The sequence below is a fragment of the Cygnus olor genome, chromosome 2 (assembly GCF_009769625.2).
Source record: "Cygnus olor isolate bCygOlo1 chromosome 2, bCygOlo1.pri.v2, whole genome shotgun sequence".
NCBI lineage: Eukaryota > Metazoa > Chordata > Aves > Anseriformes > Anatidae > Cygnus > Cygnus olor.
The window spans coordinates 149,239,533-149,258,572 of NC_049170.1; the positions used below are offsets into that span (position 1 = coordinate 149,239,533).

Below are 19,040 nucleotides of genomic sequence, written 5' to 3' on the forward strand. Positions count from 1 at the left end.
GGCACCTGCCAGGCGGTGGGACAGGGTGAAGGGATTCCTTGCTTTGCTTGTACGTGTGGCTTATGCTTTGTCTCGTAAACTGTCTTTGTCTCCTCCCATGAGTTCTCGCACTTCTACCTCTCTGATTCTCTCCCCCATCCCACCTGGGGAGAGTGAGCGAGCGGCTGGGTGGTGCCCGGCTGTCCACGGGCAGAGGCACAAAGCTGTCGCGTGACCTGTGCTTCCTGGCCAGGTAACAACACAGGGCAGAGAAATATAATCGGTTTTTATTTAATTGGAATTTCCTTTGTCAGCACTGCACCTTCACTCTGTTACTGCCCTTCCACTCTACATCAGCAAAACTATGTGCAATTTTATTTATTATTAAAGCCCTCTTGCTTCTGTAACATGCAGTTAGAGTTCAGCTGGAAGCATTCTTAGAAGTCTGATGAAGGAAACGCTGACATCCAAAGCTCTAGAAGCCGAAAGTCTTTAAGAACCGAAATGCAGAAGTTTTCCAGCAGTTCTTTATTTATAACGTAGGCTTAAGCAACCATTACAATGTAGAAGGGAGACACACTTACAGCAATTATTTATACCAGTTTAGAACAAAAAACTGCACAGGGAGAGGTCAACTCTCAGTACAAACTAGCAACTAAACCACAATAATTTACCATTAGAAACATTTTATTTTTTAGCTGTGACACTGCTTTTACAATATGCAAAAACACAAACAATAGAACTATCCAAAGTGTTTTGTCACATTCTTTCTACATTGAATTTGGCAACATTTTATATTAAATTTTACTGATTATACTAACGTTTAAGAACTAAACAAGTGAAAAGCTGTACTCCGGTACAGTTACATCCATTTATTTCAAAGGTTTAAATAACACTTTTAACTATTGAGATTATCTCCTAGCAGTTTTTGTTTATGCAAAAACCATCTCAAAGCCTCATTTGCACAATGCATCAGCTACTGTATCAAGATTGGTGGGCTACACCACAGGCACTACTGTTTAGTATATTCTGTAATAAGGAGCTTGTTTTTCAAAGAAAGGAAGGTTTAATAGTTTCTAAGAATCATGCCTTTTTTCTTTTTTTTTTTTTTTTGCTTTTTGCTTTTAAGCCATAACAAAAAAAAAAGGTCAGCAACCACAGCAGTGTAAAATGTTATATAGAACACAGCGACTACACAGTTACTAGAAGTTTCACATCCAATGCAGTTATGTATTAAAGCATAAGAGGTTATGTGGGTAAGTCCAAAGCCAACAGAAATCTGCAGAGTATTTGGTGGAAACTAGCCCCTTGTACGTGTTATTTGGTGCATTTTTCACAATCCCAGAGGCACGGGTCTGGGATCCACTCACGAGCGGGTCTGCTGCGGGTGGGCAGACCGCATCCTGCCGGACTGTCCGATCAGAGCACCGGTGGCGCCCTGGGGTCTGCACATTTCTATCAGCTTTAGAAAATGGGTATTGCAGCAATAACTTACTTTTACTTTAAGGAAAAAAATCCAACTCTTAATAATTCTATCAATAGCGTTCCAAAAAACATGACTTAAAGTACAAAAAAAGAGAAGGGAGTGGTCAGACCCCCCAGTATTACCAAATAAAAAACTGTATAATCTCCCACCCCCCACCCGCTGCCCCATTATTTTCGGTATTTAAGAAAAAGCCAATCAACTGCCATTTAAAAGAAGTTAAGAAAAACAAGCCCCTGTATTGGAAAGAAACATTCGCAGTTTATTAGATCACAAGCTGGTTACACCTGTCAAATTGGTAAGTGTTTTCTCAAAATATTTGGGCTTTCCAAGGTGCCCAGCCTGCTGGGCACGGTCAGAAAAAGGCATTTTGATAATAGCTAAGAACTCCCTGCTCGCATTTTAAAAATGTTTTCACATTGATAACTGCCTTAAGCCTGTCGTCCTCGTTTGTATTCCGTGAAAGGATGAGTGGAACAGAAGGTGAAGGTGGAAGAACCAAGCCTACACAGTTAAGGCTGCATGCATGTGACTGAGAGTTGTTGCTGTGCAGTCAAAAAGAAATGTGGAAAAAACCCAGTCTTTAAAACACCCTACAGAAACAAAACACTGCAATCCAATATGGCTTATTCTGATGCATTTACCATGAAGCTACTAGTAATTACTCCTACTAGGCTACTTTTGTGCAACAGCATCTGCTATTTTGATGGCATCTCCCTCCCCCCACTACCCCCAAATACTCTACCAACTGCAGGTTTCTTCCTTGCATTATATATTGCTTTTATTGTCAATTTTCATTCCTGCTTTTCAAACTTGCTTTTTTTTTTAACACTTAAATGAGGATCTATTCCTTACTGCTTGACTTAAACTTTAAAATAAGTAAGTCCCATTGTTTTGTTGGTTTTTTTTTCAACCTCACTATTACAAGGCGCTCTACAAAAGCTTGCAAAAAAGCCAAATTTTCATTAAATCCCTTTGCTGAAGTTAACTACTCGACATTTTTTTTTTCTCCTATGATTTAAAACTTTACAAAGAGTTATAAAAAAGGTAAATGGGATTTGGCACCTTCAGAAAAAATTAAAAGTGTAACTTAGATCAAAAAAATGCAGAACCAAAATCATTGATATTTACAAATTAAAACACCAGTGAAGATTATGTCTTACTACGCTCTCACCTTGTTTTCTTTTAGAGTACTTTCAGACTGTCTGTTTACCGAGTATCTTAAAAAAATCACTGATTACAGATTGGAATGGATAGAGACAAATTAGTTTCCTCACAGTTCCTTCTCGGCGGCTAGTACTCTGGCAGCTTTTTCGCCCCTAGGAAATACGAGGTGCTGAGCGATCATTCGTGGTCGTCTTCTTCAGTTTGACGCCACGCCGAATGGCGTTCAGCATATCTTCACCTTGCGGCACATCCCCGGGGCTGAGGTCCCCGGGATCGAGCTCCAGCTGGCCGGCGGGCGCCAGGGCACCGACGCCATCCCGGTCGCTTTCTTCCCCCTCGCTCTCCGGAACCGCTTGCCTCTGCTCGTCGGCAGCGCTCAGTTTCTGGCTCGACGGCGGAGGGTTGACGGATGCTTGTCCGCTCCACGAGGATGAGGGCATGCTGGCGACGCCTTGCCCGCCATCTCCTGCCGCTGGAGACTCGAGGCTTTGCTCGGGGCATTCTTCGGTCCCGGCGAGGGCGCCCGGCAGCCCCCCGGGGATATCGGGGACCGTCGGCGTTTTGACGGGAATCACCGGCGTCTTGATGGGAATCGGACCTGCCCCTATGGTACCGCGTCTGACCGAAGGCTTGGTGGAGGGCGTCCGTCGGATGGTGGCGACGCCGGGGGTGACTATGACCGGTCCGAGCGTGGTTGGCAGACCTGCAGTGGAAGCAGGACGCTTGGTCTGAAACATTCTGCGATACGACTGACTAATGTCGCTGTTTCTTGGGATGGTGGAAGATTTGTCAAACTCTTGTTGTTCTGCCTCCTGGTCACCACTCACAGAGAAATAATCATAATCTGAAACTGATGCCAAACGACACAGTTAGGAACAAACTGGAGAAGACGGCTGAGTCACGTCATTAAGGCTAAAGCACGTGAATGCACATACAACCGAAAAGGCCTGGAGGTCAGTAGCAGTTAGGAGAGGTTTCACCTCTAGGCGGAATGAAGTCTGAAGCGTGGTGACCAAGATTGTCGTGCTGTGTGGCTGAGGCCAGGCACTACAGCAGACCAACCCTACACCTGCAGCGTGCTCACGTCTCTCAGGAAAGGGAATGAGCATGGTACACATTCAGTGCCTTCTCTAAAAAGAACTAATTAAGTAACGAAGACTCAGTGTTTGTTGCCAACATTAAGATACTAAAACTGGCATCCTACAAGTCGTATGTTACCACTTGTAGATACAAATGCTTCAAACAGCCAGTGACTAAAAACTGTACTTTATAACAGGCAATGTGGGGCTCAGGGGACGGTGTACCAGTGATTTCAGCAGCAAATTTGATTATTTTGCCAACAAAATAAATCCCAACTGTCAGCTCTGAAAACTCAGCCTAAGCTTCAATAATTGCATCAGGCTCCTTCCTTTCCAAGTAAATGCTGAGCCAAGCTAGGCCTTCTGCAAGCCCTGCTGCCTCTTGTGATTGCACAGCACAGCTGATCTCAGCTGAGCAAACAATGTCCTTGCTGCACTGTCAGCACCAAACTCAGCCCCTCTCAGCTTCCTGCGGGGTCTGAAATGGCACAAAACCCAATACCTTGGTGCAACTTCCCAGGTATGCCCAAGTTAAGGTCTCCAACGAATTCTTTTTCCAGCTACAACAATTTCTGTTTGTGTAGGAAATAAAAGGTCAAAAAAGGAAACAGAACAGAATCAGAGCACAGATGGAACGAGAAAGCAAAGCTCATGAGAGTGCAATTTTGCTAAGACAATAGCTCGGAAAGGATACTACCACCAGAAGAAGAGTATGATGCAATACTAGCATCATTTTACTTAACTTATTAAATTTAGTTCCAGCACCTTCTTTAAAACTGGATCTTGGTAGCATACTTAAGCTAAAAATCATTCTAGTAATGAACAAGAAAACATGAGTGCACACAGTGCAGAAATCCAGGTTTCTATTTAATTTAATCCAGGCTGCATTCCAGGCTGGACAAAACTTCACAACAGCAGTCACAGAATGGCTGAGGTTGGGAGGCACCTCTGGAGATCATCAAGTCCAACCTCCCCACTCAGGCAGGGTCCCCTGGCAAACATTACCCAGGACCGCATCCAGACGTGTCTGGTAAGTATCTCCGGGGAAGGAGACTCCTCAAACTCTCCGGGCAACCTGTTCCAGTGCTCTGTCACCCTCATGGTAAAGAAGTTTTTCCTCATGTTCAGACAGAACCTCCTGTGCTGCAGTGTGTGCCTGCTGCCTCTAACCCTACTGCTGGGCACCAGTGAGAAGAGTCTGGCCCCATACTTTTGACACCCTTCGCATTTTATACACACTGATCAGATTGCCCCTGAGCCTTCTCTTCTCCAGGCTGACCAGGCCCAGCTCCCTCATCCTCTCCCCACATGAGGAATGTTCACCCCTTTGCTGACTACCAAGCCAGTGATGGCTGCTGGAATACAGCTCCTTGGTGCTGGGGTGTGAGTGCGTGATGGCCAGGCTGAAAAGGCTCGGAAAGAGAACAGCTCTCGGATAGCACATCGGTTCAGTACTGGGTACCTTGAGATGGGATCGTGTCCTCTGAACAGCACGGAGTTGTTGTCTGGGTGCTGTAACCACTGGAGCACTGCAAGGAATCACGGCTGCTCCTCTGGGTGTCAAGCTGCAGACCTCTTGTCAGAGCGAGCGCCAGCTCCTCGCAGGACTCCATCTCCTCACCCTGCTGGTTACGCACAGAAAGGAGACACGTTACTTGGTCAGTCTTCACCAGCTCTTAGCTGTCCCTTCTCCCAAGCAGAGCTTGTCACCAATATAATATATCCAACAGGATAGTGTCCAACCATTCACTAGGGCTTACAAACAGGTGCTTCTTCGGATGCCACTGCTCTACAAACATACACGCTCTACAAATAGCCCATTGTCTTATTCTCTCATGCCCATGCAACTTCCACTGACCGCATCACCACCACACCAGTCCCGCTTGTTGGACAAACACGTGCCAAGACAAAGCACGTCAGTGAATACTGGCAGGAGCTAGCACACCATTCATTTCCCCTGCACCAAATAGCACGTTCAAAATTAGAGCTTCACCCTCGTGGCAGTTGACACCGTCATGCTCCGAGGTCTCTGGGCCTCCTCGGGTGGCGCAGGCGGTCCGCTCTGCGCTCCTCCGTTCAGATCTGGCTCGCGTTTTTCCTTGCGGCGCTGCAAAGTGTTCACCATCGGCTGATCGTACGGGCCTGGCTTGGCCCAGTCCTAAGGAAACGTGCTCGTTAGTGACAGCTTTCTTTAGTGATTGTACTTTAATCACAAGTATAACTGTGCAAAAGGACAATTTTAATGTGACAGATTATACATCAAACTTGACGTGCCTTTCTGAGTAAGGCCATAAATTAATTATTTTGAGGGTATTAAAAATCTTCACTCATAAAACCCATCTCCTTTATTAAAGGGAATCTAATCTTCCTATTCTACCTACGAATTATGGAAGAATTATATTCTTCATAGAATATTCTTCTATGAAGATATTTAACATTTTGACGTTATAGTTTCCTCTAAATAAGATTCCACGGTGTTAAAGCCTATATTTTCAGAAATTCAGATGCAAAAGTCACTGGCACACAACATAAACATATGGTATAAAATATACAGATGTCCAATCAGCAATGCTAGCTGTACACAAGTTCTAATATTGTGTGTTCTTACACAGGATTATAGTTCTGAAAAATTAGGCTTAAACAGATTTTTATTTTATTTTTTACACATCAGACATTACTCTGGGTAATCTCTTGGTTTACTTACTAGCTGAATTTCAGTTCAGAGTAACAATCTGTCCTGACGGATGGCTAACTTCACTCTGAGTTACTGGTGCTATATTTGAAATAGGAATTCCTCAGGCCACGAGGACTATCCTCACTCAGGGCTCTATTAAGCAAAGTCCCGAGAGTGCCCAGAGACCACACGCTGTACCCGGCGAGCAGGACTCAGCAGTGACCTGTGCTGGGACGCAGCATCACTGCTAAGCAGCAGCTCCCCAGGTGCCAGCTGCTGAAGGGCCCAGCCCTAGCACAAGGTGTGCTTTAAAACTAAAACCAGAAGCAGCAGCTTGTGGGGCAGAACTGGCCACACAGCCAGCAGTGGCCGCAGCTGGCTACTGAGCAGCCTCCCCACAGCCTTCTGATCAAATGATTAATGACGGGCTAAGACCACACTCTAGATTTTTACTGACACGTCTCAGTCAAAGGCACGAGAAGCACAAGCCAGCTGTAGTGACAGAAGGCCCCTGTGCAGACACAGGTATTTCATTTTATGAGCCCTTGTGCAACTCTGCTTTGCCTCAACAGCTGTGTCTGTGCTCTAAGTGCTCGGCTGTAAAACGTATTGGCAAAGTGCTTCTAGCACAGCCACAGCTAGTGGACCTGGAGCCCCAAGATCACTGTGGTCACCCTGTGCCTGTGCCTCAGTCTCCAATCACTGGAGAGAGAGGTTCAGGGGTCTGTAACAAGGTACCTCGATTTACATATACAAGAAGGTCCCAGAGTGCATATGCAGTATCTCGTAACCCTCCACAGGCACCTAAGACCTGTGCAGCGACTATCAGCTGCAAAACAGCCTTGTGCAGCTTCAGGGCACCAGACAGGAGACCTTCTCCTTGGCTCCAGGGGCAGAGCCTCCCCAGGGAACTGCCTGGCAGGGGTGAGAGTCACGGCCCTGGCAGAGCAGAGACGTTTTGGTGCAGAGGAAGATCCTTGCAGATCCAGCTGGAGCAACTGAAAGAAGTCGATGCACGCTGGCAGCATCTTACCGTCTCACCTGAGACACCAAAACAAGCTGTGGTAGCACTTTCAGTCTGAAGTAAGCAACTTCTTAAACCCCTCCAGCCAGATGTACAAGGGCATGCCCACCTGTGGTCAGGGTGGGAGCAAAGGACAGCAGCTGCAGTGAGAGCATGGCGTTGTTCGATGCGTGATTTCTCTAGGCAAGCTGCACGCCAAGCCCGCTCTTCCCTGCTCAAGTGAGAGCTCTGAGGATGCTCAACAAGCTCTCTTCTCGCTGAATAGAGCCCAGAGTGCCTTCACCAATGTCACTTTTGTTCCAGAACTAAACTACTCCTTCTCACCTAGGTGTTATCAGCTTTAATATGTTTTATTGAAACATCAGAATTAGACGAGGTCATTGAGAAATATTCACTACTGGATTTTAGCTGGATTATCACCATGCAGTGCCCGGTCAGAGCAATATTCAACAGAGCAAATAAACATGTAATTACACGGATTGAAAGCAGCAACAACCACCGTGCGCACGCTTGGCATGAGGAGGTGAGGACTGCCACAACAAAAGGAACACAAACCTTCCAACTAGGGATCTTAGATGATGGTAACATGCCTGGCCCAATGGTGTAATAATGAACGTAGTCTGGAAGGAGGGCTGAGGGAGCCCGAGTCCACGCGCGGGAGACAGGCGGGAAATGAGGGAAAGGACCTGCACCAACTGAAGCTACGGATGGGTCACTTGATAAACTACAGTGATAAAACCCATTAGACAACTGGAAATGAAACAAATAAACAAACAAAAACAGAGAAATTAATATAAACAGAATGAATATGAAAATACACTGCGACTCTGATGCTCTAGGGAGAAAACTTCTGTATCTTAAAATAAAGAAAGAAAATCTTAGCTTTGGTGCAAATAAACAACAGAAAATTGATACAACGCTTGGTTCAGAAGTGAGATTGCTTGAAAATTGTTATTTGGTATAACAAATTTCAGACATCAATCTAGCAGTCATTGTCTCCAGACTCAGCAGCTTTGCCTTCTGTCCATGAAAGTGGCACACTGTGAAAAGCCTTGGCAATTTATTTAGTCTGCAGACATAGAAACAAAACATTTCCAATACTGGAGGCATTGGCATCGGTGGCATTGATTCTATGTAGCCGGACAGAGAAGAAAAGCGTACAGCTTTCGAAAATGACATGTTCTGGCTGTGTGATGATATGGAAGAAAAAAAAAAAAAAAGAAAAAACCCAACAGCGAGGATTTACCAGATGAGAATGGATACTGCTCTCACTGCCTCCCCCGGTTCACAGTGTATCCCCCAGAATTTATTCCAACCATGTTCTGGCACGGTGCTTTGTTTTTCTTTTCATTTTGTTCAAAAATACACTCCAATTGCTTGGTGGGATGCATGCTATCTAACGGGAGAGAGAGAAGCCACAAACAGTAAAACCTGGCCATGATGCTCTTTGTCAGGCACCCAACTGGGTTTAGGCACCACTCCACGGTCTCTTTGAGTACAAAAAGTTGGACAATGAGATTTCTTAGAAAATTACTCTGTAAAATGGCCAATTTGTAGCTTCCCCCTAGCAGCAAGTTTAAAGGCAAGCGTCACTGTGGTTCATTCAAACAGATTCACTTTTAAGGGAGCGTGCAACAGTTCCTATTCTCATCTTCCCCAGGAGGAATCCTGGCTGTGTCCCATGCACATTTTTTTTTGTCCAAAAGTTGCTGGGTTTGGATAACACGCTAGTAGGTTTGTATGTCTTTGAGATGAAGTTTTTCACCTTATCTGTGGAGGCCCAAGCCCCCATGGTGGAGCCTGAGCTGACTGAGGTGGGGGAACTGCACTCGCTCACTGACTGGCAGGTTTCAGAGGCTTCTGAAGAGGCAGAGCTGGACGAATTCTGCAGCGTAAAACAGCACCGCAACGCGGGGAAAGGATACACAAGCCACCAAAAAGAAAAAAAAAATACAAACAAACAAACAAAAAAAGACAAAAAGCACATACACAAAGACACACACAGGAGAAAGGGAAGGATGAGAGAAGCAGAGGGTTAGGGTTTTAAAAACAATTAGAAACTGCTCAAAACCATTGCTAACGTTCAGGAAATCTACAACGAAACAAGGCAATTGCTTAGTGCGAGAACTTGCCACGCTGCTTGAGAATGAGGGAAGCGAGGGATCGACCTCAGCTCCTCATCGCAATCCCAGCGCCTCAATTCTGTTAGCTGTCTCAGAGCAAGAAGCTGAGGGGACCTACGGTCCAAACATGCAATGCACCAAGACAACTGATTCGTACAGAAAAGCAGATCATCGGTATTTCAAAGACATCAAGTTCAGGTTTAAAACACAGAGCAGCAAATGTCACTTACATTCACAAGTTCTCGGGTATTCTGACCTGCAACAGCACTTGTGAAAAGCTCGTCTGAGTTCAAATATTATGGAACAGAGAAAGAAGCGATACTTACCAGAGCTGGAGGCTTCCAAAGGCTGTATGCATGTGCCTCTGCGGGGGGTATGCATACACCCAAAGCACTGACTCAAACCTTTCTGCCCAGCAGTCACTACGAAGGTGCATGTACTCTGCTGCAGGCATAAATGGTGGCATGTGCTTGCCAGCCACCTCCTCTGAAGAGTGGAGACAGAAAATATCAGGGACTTGGATGGAGAGGGGAGGAAAATGCAGGACACCGAACGTCCAACTAACAGCTCGACCACCTAGCTCCTAACAAGGAACTTCTCTCCTGCTTCTCAGTGCGTGCCTTTATGTACATTCACTGCTCTAAGACCCCTACAGAAGCATCCAATTCACCTACAGACAGGCCTGACTCCAAGGTGAATAACCACGTGGACCATTTTTCCAACTGCAGTGCTGCTGTACATCTCCCCATTGACAGCACCATCACCCTCAGCAGGGGGCAGGTCCAACCACGGGCTTTGAAATGGTCAAGAACACTGACAGCAAAGATGTCAGGACAGTACTGAGCTCTGTTCACTGTCAGGAAATTCAATATTAGCAAGAATCATTTATCCTTTTGTAGTCCAAGACCTGTGAAGCAAGTCTATCTAAGGATATCACCGTCATTTTATTTTAAGACAGTAGAGACAATGGCTGGGATTTCCAGAAATGCCCTCTTGTACACAAGTTTGTGTAGCAAAGCCTCAGTTTTCAAAGAATGAAATTTTGAAGAGGGAGGGAAATCTCATCTAAAATACAATTTCACCAGTTAACCTTAGATGAGATCTTGGGGTGAGTCTGCAATAAAATTATATCAGGGTAAGAGACATAGCAGAGTCATAATTACTCACTGCTCACTATGAACTACATATAAGTAATGTATAGCTAATTGCCTATGTAAAAGGAGATGTTGATCTCCCAAGATGGGACACCTTTGTTGTAAGGATTTTGGTGAAGACTATGTGGCTGTTGAGAAGCCATTACAAGATCAGTATCCTGAAGTTATTTGCAAACCGTGAATTTAAGTCCTGTAAACTCTGCAAAGGCTGTTAAAAAAAAAAAAAAAAGAGAGAAGAAGAAAAAAAGACAAAAAATACAGTGGATTATTCTATAGAAATAATGCACATCCCATCTTAGGCTGGCATCAGATCAGATCTGCATGTGACCTGGCAAATGTGGTTAGGGTACTTGTAAGCTTGTACTCTAAGGGCAGTATCTCGAGTTCATCTCGAGTTCATCTCAAAGGGGTGAGAGGAACATACGATCAGAAGAAGCTACAACAAATGATATGTAGCTCTGAAGGAGAAAAATGAAAAGTATGCTGTGGGCTACAGTGATGCAGTGGCTTGATGCTTTGTGTAACTTGTCACGTTCTTGATTTAAAGCAAATCCTTTTACAGGAGAAATCTCTGAAAATATGAATACTGACAAACATCAGCTGCAGGTGACGGCCATCAGACATAAATACAGTGCACTAAATGCACATAAGCCTATTTTTTCTATTCTTAAATTCATTTTTTACAATAAGTCTCCAAGTTTGGCCTCTTCTAGGTTGCTCAGCAAAAGAAACTGATTGAGAACACTCACCTTGAGAACACTCCCAATAGTGTTACACTTGGGTTAGGAAAAAATAAAGATAGGAATGTAATTTCAGACAATGCTTTCTGAAACCTCATGTTTATTACCGAAAAGAACCACTGAAAGACCCTCTTGCATCTGAGTACTCTGCCTATGACAGGACAGACACAGAAGGATCCGAGTTCCGGGGACCATGTTATGCCACCTCGGTTTCTGCAATGTCCCACTGATGACAACTGAGAATTTGGAGTTTACACTCAATAGACTATTCTTGTTTACAAGCCAAAAGCTTCAAGAGTTTCTATCAAGAATCTATCAAGAAACAACTTTAAGTTTATTAAGGGTTTATTAGCAATAGAGCTGCATGTAGCCGGTAGATGGAATATGGCCAAAAATACAACTTCTGAAGATGCAAAGATTTGTTCAATTTATGTGATGTATAGGGAAAAAGCCTAGAAATGGCAAATTTATTTTTGCAATAACGTGACTACAAGGTGAAAGAAAGATGAAAGAAGGACTCACATCAAACTCAGCATGGCCATTTTCAACAGGCCAAGTTAGGCAAAGGATGAACCAAGATACCCTGCAGAAAACATCATGGTAGTTGAAGGAAATGTAAGACATGGTGGTAGGGAAACAGGTCTCCTTGTCTTGAGAAATTCACATGACACGGGAAGGGTGCCTCAGGTCTTGCTAAAAAAGGATTAAGACAGTGAGAAAATGATGGAGACAGAAGAATACTGAGGTCCTGAAGGAGAAGTGTAAAGAAGACGAGAGTGGCTGCAGACAAAAGTATCGGACTGCAAACAGTCTTGAATGGCTGGGAGGAGCACGGTGTGGGAAGCACAGACCACCCTTCATTTCTTAGCAGAAAGCACATGAGTGGCTGAAAACAGAAACTGCACAGCTACTGCTCAGGCAAAAAGGCTTCAAGTTTGAGTGCTTGTTCTAGATGCACACCCACCTGGAAATGTGTGCCCCCAGGAGCACACACACAGACAAACATAGCGCTGAGCAATTTCTACTCCACATCCCCTGGAGTGAGAAATTTGACTTTTTTTTTTTTCCAGATGACTTTTGTTGATTCCTTTTTAAAATGATTGCTTAATTTGAATGTTTGTTTTTTTTTTAAATTAGTTCTTTCATTTCAGCTACTTTAACCCCAGGAGGTTATTTTTTTCCACAGTTGTGATAATGGTGGTTCTGCTCAGCTCTCAACCATCTCTTCTGAGAAAAACCCTGAAGTTAACGATATCAGCACGAAGCTAAAGATGTGCTCTGCACAGTAACAACCAGTTTGTCAGATGTACATGATATGTATGCAGCATGGTATCTGGTTTCTCGGACATTGTTCCATGGCTTGTTCTTGGATAGTGTCCTGCTGTTGGTGTGCTATGTATGAATTCCAACAAGGATATATTAAAAACAAACAAACAAAAAAAAACAAACACCACCAACAACCCCCCACTAACTGTATTTTGAGCTACTGGACAGTATGATTACAGTTTCCATCTGCTGTCCCACTAACCTACAAAAGGACTGCAGTTATCTTGGATTACCTGCATCCTTTGCTATATTCTCATTTTCCATTCAAACACAGTATTGCTTTCTTAACCCCTTCCCTTCTTCATATACTAGACTGAGCTTTCTGGGCAAGATTTTCACAGGAGATCAAATCCTAAGGAAGAGCTTGGTCCAACGTCTCTGCAGTCAGGAGAAGACACATCAGTTACTTTTCAAAAGGCTCAGGACAGAGACTTAAGATCACCTCCTTGATCTGTCTCACTTCCAGAAACATGTCTCTACTCATCTAGTCAGGGACAAACCCTGGGGAAACTTAATTTTAAAAGTAAGTTTAGGAGAAACAAGAACCTCGTGGTAATTGACAGATGCATTTCTTTTCCTTTTCTTTTTTTTAAAGGGTTTAATTTAGAAGCATTTCTTAATTTACACAAACAATTGAATAATTATGACTGTATTTCCCCTATTTTAACATCAAGCTATTTCAAGCAATGCCATCTCCTCAAAAGCACTCTTTAGCTTCCAAATCTGTAAGTTCACATCTAGTTTCCCTCTGCTTTATTGTTTAAGAAGTGATTTCCAGAATATTCTGATAAGAAAGACTTAGTCCTCTGCTGTTTGACAACACCTGAACAGTTGTGGTTTTTTTTTTCCCCTCTTCTTTATGTGCTTCTTTCTCCCCCCTTGCTTTCACCCCCACCAAGTCTTAAGCAGCCTCTACAATCCAACTCCATGACCACACCCCACATTATGAAAATCACCACGCATGTTCACTCCAAGTCCAGTGGATCCTTCTACTGTCATCCCCTTAACACAAACGTAACTACTATTACCATACCACTTCATCGCAGATACTCCCAGGCCCCAGTTTGCCTACTACACGGGGCTACGTGTAGGGTTAGCAGCACCAACCACGTCGGACGTTCATCCAAGACCTACTCTGTGCTCCCTGCAGCAGGGCTGCCCAGGGCTTTACGTGGTTTCAGCACATGCCAAGGGCAATGCTGACCAAGGCTGACCTCAAACCAGGCATTTAGAGAAACTACTCAGCTCCAGAAAGAGATCTGTGATGCTTTTCGCCCAACTGCACTTGCTTAATTAAGATTAAAATATTTTACAGGGCACTTTCCAAATGTACAGCTGTTAGAGGCTAACACTTTTCCTCCCAGTGATCTTAACGGTAATGCTGCAGAAACACTGAACCAGCCTAAGGGCAGAGCCTGGTTTTATAATTGCTCTTTTTCCTGTCTTCTACGCAGTGTGAAAACTGTGAAGACTACTCATCAACTATAGTCCGAAAAGCAGTCTTCATTTTGCCAGTCATCTCTCCTCTAGTACAGTCTGTATCTTGTTTAAATCTCTACTTATTTCTTCTTCAAAATTTTACCCCCCATCTGTGATTTTGAATAAGATCAGTTTAATTTTCAGTGACACTTCATTGTCGAAAATGCAGGTGAGAGCATAAAAACTTCACGTTGCTCATATGCTGTAATTCCCATAATTTGGGAATTTTATTCAGATCCTCTCCACTTTCTTTTAAAATCCATTATTAAAAGAAAATCAGCTTTGCTGCCTTAAAAACTACTGCTGCTAGCAGATGCCAGAGCATGTAGCCAGCAAACATCAGCCAAGTGTCCACCTGCGCAAGATACATAGCTTTTAATTTCCTTTGTTGATTCGGGAGCTTGCTTTTCTGCTTTCTCAGTGTCACTGCTGCAAACAATGACATCAGTGTTTTAGAAACAGTCAGCAGCCACTGCCACTGCTCCTCCCTCCCACCGCCCAGCCTCAAAAGCACAACGCCGAAAGGAAGACCTGTCGGTCGGTTTGGTTAGAGACACACAACATGAAATAACGCTGTAAATTGAACAGCTTCTCGGTAAGCTCACGATCACGGTTATCCGTCAGCACGACACACACATATTTTACTTAGTGCTGAACATACAAAGCGAGACACTTAAGCAAAGATGAAGCGGCCAGGCAATGATCTGTTACCTTTTCCTCTGCGTAAAGGTATACAGAACGGGAGACATACAGAGCACATACCTATTTGTTATACCAACACACTACACTTGTCAAGTCAACACCACACTGCTGCAGCCTTCTACAGCTCATGAATAGCTCAAGTGATGCTTGGATCGGTTTGCAACTTTATGGATAGTTTCTAAAATGAAGTCAAAGTATGTGAACTTAGCTGGTGTAGATCAGCGTGACTCCACTGACTTTCAGGATGTTCTGCCAGCTGACACCGGCCTAAGTTCTCTCCCCTGTTTAAGAGGGGAACTTGCAAAGAGAGGTGTTGGGTTTTTTCCATGGTAGGGGCAATTGCAAAGTTACATCCTCATCTGCAAACATAGCACCATCACGTAGATTACCACCCTTTTATGCAGGTGCAGTGGTTACTATGAAAACCAAAGATGATGCTAGAATGTATAACCAATGTACGTATCTTAAAAGTCAGCATCCTTACCTTGTTACTATTCCAGTTTACTTTATTATTGCTCATTTATTTTTTTCACTTAGGTTAGCCATAGCCAATCTAAATAAAACATTCATTTTATTAGTGTGCACAAAGTTCTTCAGGTTGTCATCTATAAAGATAACGCTGATGTGTCCAGACTGGGGACAGTGTAGAAGATGTACTCGTTTGACAACAAAGCATTTCTATTAAAATGAAAGAGGTAAACAGATTTAAAAAAATACTGAGCTTCCCTCGAGAATATGCTCCAAACTTAAATGAACCAGTGCTATTTTCAATGATACCCTAAAAATTCCACTGTGAGTGCTACTTACTAAGTGTTCTGCAGGCAGTAAGGGTCTGTGCACTGTCCAAGGTGGTCTAAGAGTAGCTTAAGTGTGCAGGTGGCACTTGGTGACAGCTAATACTGACATTGTCAGCTGCTTGCTGACTGTGGGGATTAAATTCATTATTGGCTACATGACCATCTACTCCCCGTTACATGAAAAGGAGTACAACTACGTTTATCACACTAAAGGAAAATCTGCTCATATTTCTTAAGAGTTCCATAAAGAATTAAAAACACCTCTTGTTTTGATGCAGAAACCTTATTTCTGCAAGGTGCTCAACTGGAAGTCAAGAAGAGCAAGCCTATCCACAGAAAGGGATGTCATCAAAAATGGCAAAACCGATCTCATATGATGTTGTTAATGGCATTCTGAGCATTCCTGGCCTTTTGTAGGGGCCCATCTGGTGGGACCCCAGTATCCCTGTTATGAAAGCCACCAGTATCAATACCAAGGCTGTCAGAAGGCCGTTCTGGCAGTTATTTTTGTCCATTAAACAATAAACAGCCATCTGATATTATCAACTTGCAATCCCTGTAGTATATTAACTGGTAACTTCAGTGGGTAAAGTGAATAGTCACTCCTTCTAGCAGGGTGGGATTTCTTAGTCTTTTCTCCTCCGTACCCATCTGAAAGTTAGGCATCTAGGTTCTCTCCAGGGCCAGAGCAAAAATCAAAGTCCCTGAGAGCGACTCATCCCTCTCTTCAGTGCTAACTGCAAAAGCAGCACAGATCACTTCAACCAGAGGCCCAACTTTTAGATGGATGAAGTGCAGTGAGATAAACCTTACCCTCAGCACTTAATCTGACTCCAAGGTACCCCAAAATCACACCACAGGCTTTTGTGAAAGGTGAGCCAAGTTAGAGAGTCCAGCTCACGCTCAGGTTTTTGTTCTCATGCTTGCACGTACCTGGTTAGGTGCTTCTGGTGGCATAGGGGATGGCGATTTGGACTGGAAAGCATCCTGGGACATGAATCCAGAATCATGGGAGGACACACTGGACAGCCTCATGGGTGCCTGCTGAGGCAGATTGGAGCTGCGATAGCGATAGTGTGAACTAGGTGAGTGCGAGTGCGAGCCACTGGACCGGGAATCACTACTGTTAACGCTGTTCAGACTGCTGTGAGAGACAAAAGGAACAAAGAAAGGAAAGGGGAGAGGAAAAGACACAAGGGCGGGGTGGGGAGAGACCCATATACAGTACAATTAACATTCCACATGTCTCTAGCAACAGGCAGCATAAACCGGAAAAGAAAAAATGTTGACAAAATAAATTTAAATAAATATATATATATGCACATATATATCAGTAAAGAACTGTAAGCAGCTGCAGTATCCCTTGTGACCAGAGAGAAAATGGCATTTTACCTCGAATTTCACTCAAATGATCATATTCTCTAACCACTCGCAGTTCACGTTAGGTTATGGATGAAGGGATTTGCGACGTGCCCTCTCTAGCCTTTACAAAACACGTGCAAAAAATGTTTGCTGACAGCTCTCTCCTACTGCACCAAGGACCAAATTTTCAACAGGATCTCTAGCAGAAGGTCTGAAGGCATCATGGTTCATCTAAAAGTCTGCATCTTGACATGCAGTTTGGTTTAATCAGCAGGCCAGCGTATGAGATTTCTGAAAGCTCTACCAAAACCCCATACTTCAAAGTGCCTAGGACAGGTTTTGCTCACATGAACACTTTCTACCAGGAAAAAAAAAATGTGATGATACATATTCGGTGAAGTCCCACCTCTGGTTATGTAGCTTTAGTTAGTAAGAAAGACCACCAGAAAATTAAAATTTCAAATTAATATGCATTAAAAAAATATTTCAACCAAAGAGATTGATTATTGATGTCCAGTATCGATGGAGCAATGACATGCCAGCCACAATGTGGGAGCTGTTAAAATTTGCTGCTGAGGTGGCTAAGCAGGACTAGTAGGATGCATCTGTCTGAAGGCAGGTTCCTACTTTCACTGGCAGGAGTCCTCTGACTAGCTAACAGGATGGCTCTGAAAGGTACGTGGGCTAGGACAGCACCTCTTGTTCACAAATCTCATGTACATACAAGATGGACAAGCCAGCTTGCAGCAGAGGAAGAGGAGCTCTGCCTTATTTTACCCATACACAATGGTGCCCATACAGGTTTTACCACATGAAATTAGGTTGATTAGGACCAGATAATCGATTTTTTTTAGCCATTTTCTTTTACAGCTTCAGGATATTGCATCTTTAAGCCTGTGCCCATTGCTCTACATATGCACATTTTCACATATATATATAAAAGTACTGAAGTTGTTTTTTTTATATATATCTGCATGCAGAGGCAAGTAGATACATAACATCATGTTCGCTTGCTCTGACATGCTAGAGGTAACTTTGTTCATACACAGGGAACCTGTAGTACGTTATTCATAAAGCAAACTAAAAAATCATTTGAGAGCAACTATGAAGGTGTTAGAGCAGAATACACAGTAGGTTATTTTCCTTTTCAGTAAAAGGAAAGAGTAAATGTAGACACCAGGTACAGGGGCAACATGCTAATAAACTGTTTTATGAGAGAAAACAGTTTTTACAGAGAAAGCATAGACAGAATCCAGTGTTTCAACATATTTTAGGACAGCATTAGACAGCATTAAACAGTCAGAAAAACTCATATCAAAAAAACATTCCCATCTACCAGACTGATAGGGTAATTGCCAAGGATGATTTTTCCTTTTCAAACAGTTTAACTTACTGATTAGTAACAGCTACTTAGAATAATCTAAAAAGTCATCATATGAAAAACAGAAAAGGAAATTATGAATGAACAATCTCAGAGCTTAGATCAGTACAGTCTGCTCTTTGATCTGAAATGGATTCAAGAGAACTAAATCAAAAGCATCGTCAAGTTGTCTTGAGTTCAAAAGTTGTTCGGTCATGCCCATCCTTTTTAGTATTCCCAGTCACACACTCACATGGATAAAGACCATGAGGGATTGAGTTCATTAAGAGTTGTTATTTAAGATTTAAATATGTAAACAAATCCGTATCACAGTCTGAACTCCCTTTGCCCCCATACAGGTTAAAATTAAACATTACCAGTCTACTTACCTGCAAACGCTAGATTTTCTGGACATGGTGGTACTGGGAGAGGATGGAGGAGTCTGATAAGACCAGCTGTAATCAGAACCTTTCAAATCTAAAATTACCTGATGAAAGACAATCAATAGCATCAGGGACACGGATTTTTTTTTTCTCCTGTTAGCAGAAACCATCTGCTTGTCATACAACATTTGTCTCCACTGCAAACTTT

The 19,040-nt window shown here is 43.4% G+C and overlaps 1 protein-coding gene across 23 annotated transcripts in view; it reads right to left on the reverse strand.

Annotated features, from left to right (window-relative positions):
• Positions 1-492: 492 nt before the first annotated feature.
• Positions 493-19,040, reverse strand: part of MTSS1 (MTSS I-BAR domain containing 1) — a 125,255-nt gene continuing 106,707 nt past the window's right edge. For 2 of the 23 annotated variants that reach the window (XM_040547083.1, XM_040547080.1), the window contains 7 exons: positions 18,839-18,936; positions 16,661-16,871; positions 9,172-9,291; positions 7,962-8,156; positions 5,702-5,866; positions 5,171-5,333; positions 493-3,479 (listed from right to left, as the gene is read on the reverse strand). In XM_040547083.1, the coding sequence (XP_040403017.1) occupies positions 2,782-3,479; positions 5,171-5,333; positions 5,702-5,866; positions 7,962-8,156; positions 9,172-9,291; positions 16,661-16,871; positions 18,839-18,936 (1,650 nt within the window). In that variant the 3' untranslated portion in view covers positions 493-2,781. The remainder of the gene's footprint in view (positions 3,480-5,170; positions 5,334-5,701; positions 5,867-7,961; positions 8,157-9,171; positions 9,292-16,660; positions 16,872-18,838; positions 18,937-19,040) is intronic. The other 21 variants (XM_040547085.1, XM_040547084.1, XM_040547087.1 and 18 more) reach the window with 15 other exon arrangements.